At 41.1% G+C, this 3,461-nt stretch overlaps 1 protein-coding gene across 1 annotated transcript; it reads left to right on the forward strand.

Annotated features, from left to right (window-relative positions):
- Positions 1–2,737: 2,737 nt before the first annotated feature.
- On the forward strand, positions 2,738–3,256 carry LOC309959624 (enolase-phosphatase E1-like; the record flags this gene model as incomplete). The annotated part of the gene is made up of 1 exon (XM_082835973.1): positions 2,738–3,256. One exon carries the CDS (start codon positions 2,738–2,740, stop codon positions 3,254–3,256), a length of 519 nt encoding a protein of 172 aa, XP_082692099.1.
- Positions 3,257–3,461: the final 205 nt, after the last annotated feature.

Genomic DNA, 3,461 nt, shown 5'->3' on the forward strand with positions numbered 1-3,461 from the left:
AATAGTCAGCACCATCGCCTCCTTTCTAGACCTCTCGTTTCCTTTTGTTTACCATAGGATAATACACAAAGAAGGGAGAAAAGAAGCTCAAATTCAGCTGTTAGTTGGGCTGACCCTGTTAGTGAAATCTCATAAACATTTTTTTTCCATACTCCTCCTTAGCTGCTTCTGGGACCATCTTTTTATGAATATGATTCCCAGATTCTCTCACCCAATTTTCATTTGGCTATTCCTTAATCTTTTCTGAGGTCATGAGTGTTTACTCTCTCTATCCTTCTGTCAGCCTTACTTAATATAACTATTGGCCATCTAAGAGTATGAAGTTCGAAACTTCTGTTTTCATTTATGTAAAAAAATTGCTTTTGAATGAAGCAGGTTATGTTTGACTTCTCAGCAACCTCAGTGCCCTCAAGTTCAAGGCAAAGGATGGAAAGTGACATATTTAATGCCCAGCATCAAATGAGCCAAAGAAAAGCAAACACACAATTGTTTTTCATTAAATATATCCCTAATCCAAAACTTTTCAAAATAGTTATCCGTGGTCAAATAAGTTTCAGAAATATTTATAATACTCATATTTAACATTTAGTGAGCATTTACTAAGTGTATGTATCGGTCAGGTTTAGAGTTTTATATACATTATGTCATTCTCAATTTTCCTATGAAGCAAAAGCTATTACTGGTCTTATCTCATAGATGAAGAATCCGAGGCATTTGCCACTTCCGAGGTACTGAATGATAGTGCCAGGAATTCAGCAGAGCATGTATAACCCTGTGTCTTCACTAGAAGACTGCTCAGTGACCTAAATGCACATTTGTGGTTTATTAATCTTCACACAGGAGAAATAGCTTATCAGCTCTGTTCCAGAAGTGTTTGACTACAGGGCACTTTAATGATACATGATGAGAGATTAGTATTTTGAGAAATACCATCTTAAATTACGTTTTATCTGTATCACTAGTAACTTTGGTCTCTTTTATTAGAAATCATTTCAATAGAGGAAAATTTTCTAACTAGAAGAATCTCCATTGTGACTTGCAACAGGATGTTGTGAAATGCTGTTTGAGATCAGTTTTTATTACTGGAAGTTAGCAAATCAGGCAGAAATTATAGTGGAAATAGCAGCATGTTCAGAACAAAGTTTTGTGTGAGTGATAATGAATGACTGCTGTTCGGCATGAGTTTGGAATGGTTTCTTATGCAGCAAGAAATATAGAGATAATACATCTGAGTTTTGCAGGACTCTGTATTTCAGGGGTGCCAGATATCTCATAATACCAAGGATGTTACCTCAGCCATAGGGCTTGTTGAACTTCTCCAAAATCTGGTAGTAAAGAAAGTTCTAATGAGAGGTGGCATGGGTGATATGGTCATACAGTGAGGGGAAAACAACTACTTCTGCAATTTCTGGGTTGTTGAGAGATTCTGCACATTTTTCTTAGGCCCGAAGTTGGACTCTGGAAATAGACGAGCTTGGAGGCTACTGGAAATTGCCACAATATGGACAAAAATGAGTTGCATCTGAGATTGCAGTATCATGTCTCATGCTGGAGATGAAGTTGAATTTTATGCAGGATGAAAAATGCATTTGTGAGATGCTTGGGATATACTACCTGTGCAGACAATGAGCTTAGTAAGAGCTGATAACCGATGGAAAGGGAACAACAACCTTACCACCATGTACATACGATGCTCATGTAAGGAAATAGTAATTACAACTACAAGAAAGGACAGGCAACTTAACAAGGGCTGTTCCCCCTTCTCTGATACAACTCCAGAGAAGCAAGCATAGTAAACAAGGAGGGGGAAAATCCTACCATATTTACCTCCATCTCAGCCCAAGTTTCACGAGTAAGAAAGTTATTAGCAAGACTAATAAGTTGGTATTGGTAGGCAGAATGAGGAGGGCTTTGCATCCAATATAAAATTAAAATATAATCTGTACTAAATAGTTTTAATAACTGAAAGTACCCCCAGAGTGATGGAAAGTTTCTAAACGTTTGTTAATGAAGCTCACCATGAAGGATAAAAGAAAATTCTTAAAGCACCATCGGTAGCAACTACCGGAAAAATAAAAAATGTTTTGTGTATATATTTCAATAAATTGAGATTCTTCAAATTGATTAAGAAATTTTGATTAAATCTATTTAGTGGTCCTGAACAGATCTGTCCTTGAGATTGTTCAGCACAATTTGGGGAATTTGACAAAATGGTCTGATTCTTCCTTTAAAAAAAAAAGAATCCGAGCCCCGGGCAGCTTGCGAGTTCAGGGTCCCTGTGCTGCGGGTTTCTCTATTTTCAGGGGCGCCGACATGTCCTCTCCGCGTCGTGCATCAGGCCGCGCGCGGTTGTGCGCTCTGGGACTCTTTTCGGGGCTGTCTGAAGCCCAGCAGGTTGCTGGGCGCAGCTGGCACTGCCCTCCGCCCTCCCTACCAGTAGGTCGATTCTCGTAGTAGCAGCCGGTGGGGAAATGGCTGTGTGCTTTCGGTGCCCGCCGAAGTCACTGTGATCCTGTTAGATATCGAAAGTACCACAACCCCGATTGCTTTCGTGAAGGACATTTTGCTTCCTTACATCAAAGATAATGTTAAAGAGTATCTGCAGACACATTGGGAAGAAGAGGAGTGCCAGCAGGGGGTCAATCTTTTGAGGAAACAGGCTGAAGAGGATTCCCACCTGGATGGGGCTGTTCCGATCCCAGCAGCATCCGGGAATGCAGTGGGTGACCTGCAGCGGATGATCCAGGCCGTGGTAGTTAACGAGTGCTGGCAGATATCTCTGGACCGGAAGACCACGGTGCTGAAACACCTGCAGGGCCACATGTGGAGGGCAGCATTCAAATCTGGGAGCATGAAAGCAGAGTTCTTTGAAGATGTGGTTCCAGCAGTCAGGAAATGGAGAGAGGTGGGAATGAAGGTGTATATCTATTCTTCAGGGAGTGTAGAGGTACAGAAACTGTTATTTGGGCATTCTACAGAGGGAGATATTCTTGAGCTTGTGGATGGTCACTTTGGTACCGAGATTGGACACAAAGTGGAGAGTGAGAGTTATCGAAAGATTGCCAGCAGCATTGGGTGCTCAATCAACAACTTGTTTCTGACGGACGTTACCCGAGAGGCCAGTGCTGCTGAGGAAGCTGACATGCATGTAGCTGTGGTGGTGAGATCTGGCAATGTGGGGTTAACAGATGATGAGAAGACTTACTTCAGCCTCATCACATCCTTCAGTGAACTGTACCTGCCTTCCTCAACCTAGAGGAGGAGTTCTAAGGAAGAACAAACTGTCTTCACAGAGTTGTCCCTGTAGTCTAGTTTTATTCTAATGGTAAAAGTAATTTACTTAAAAAATACATATATACACATACCTAAAGTAAGTGTGTGTATGTTCAAATTACCATTCACAGGCACGTAAGTGGGAAAAAGAATCTCAGTTCAGTGAAAAGGAAACTTATTTAAAGATG

This window comes from Leucopleurus acutus (genome assembly GCF_964270905.1).
Source record: "Leucopleurus acutus genome assembly, chromosome: 3".
NCBI classification, from domain to species: Eukaryota; Metazoa; Chordata; class Mammalia; order Artiodactyla; family Delphinidae; genus Leucopleurus; species Leucopleurus acutus.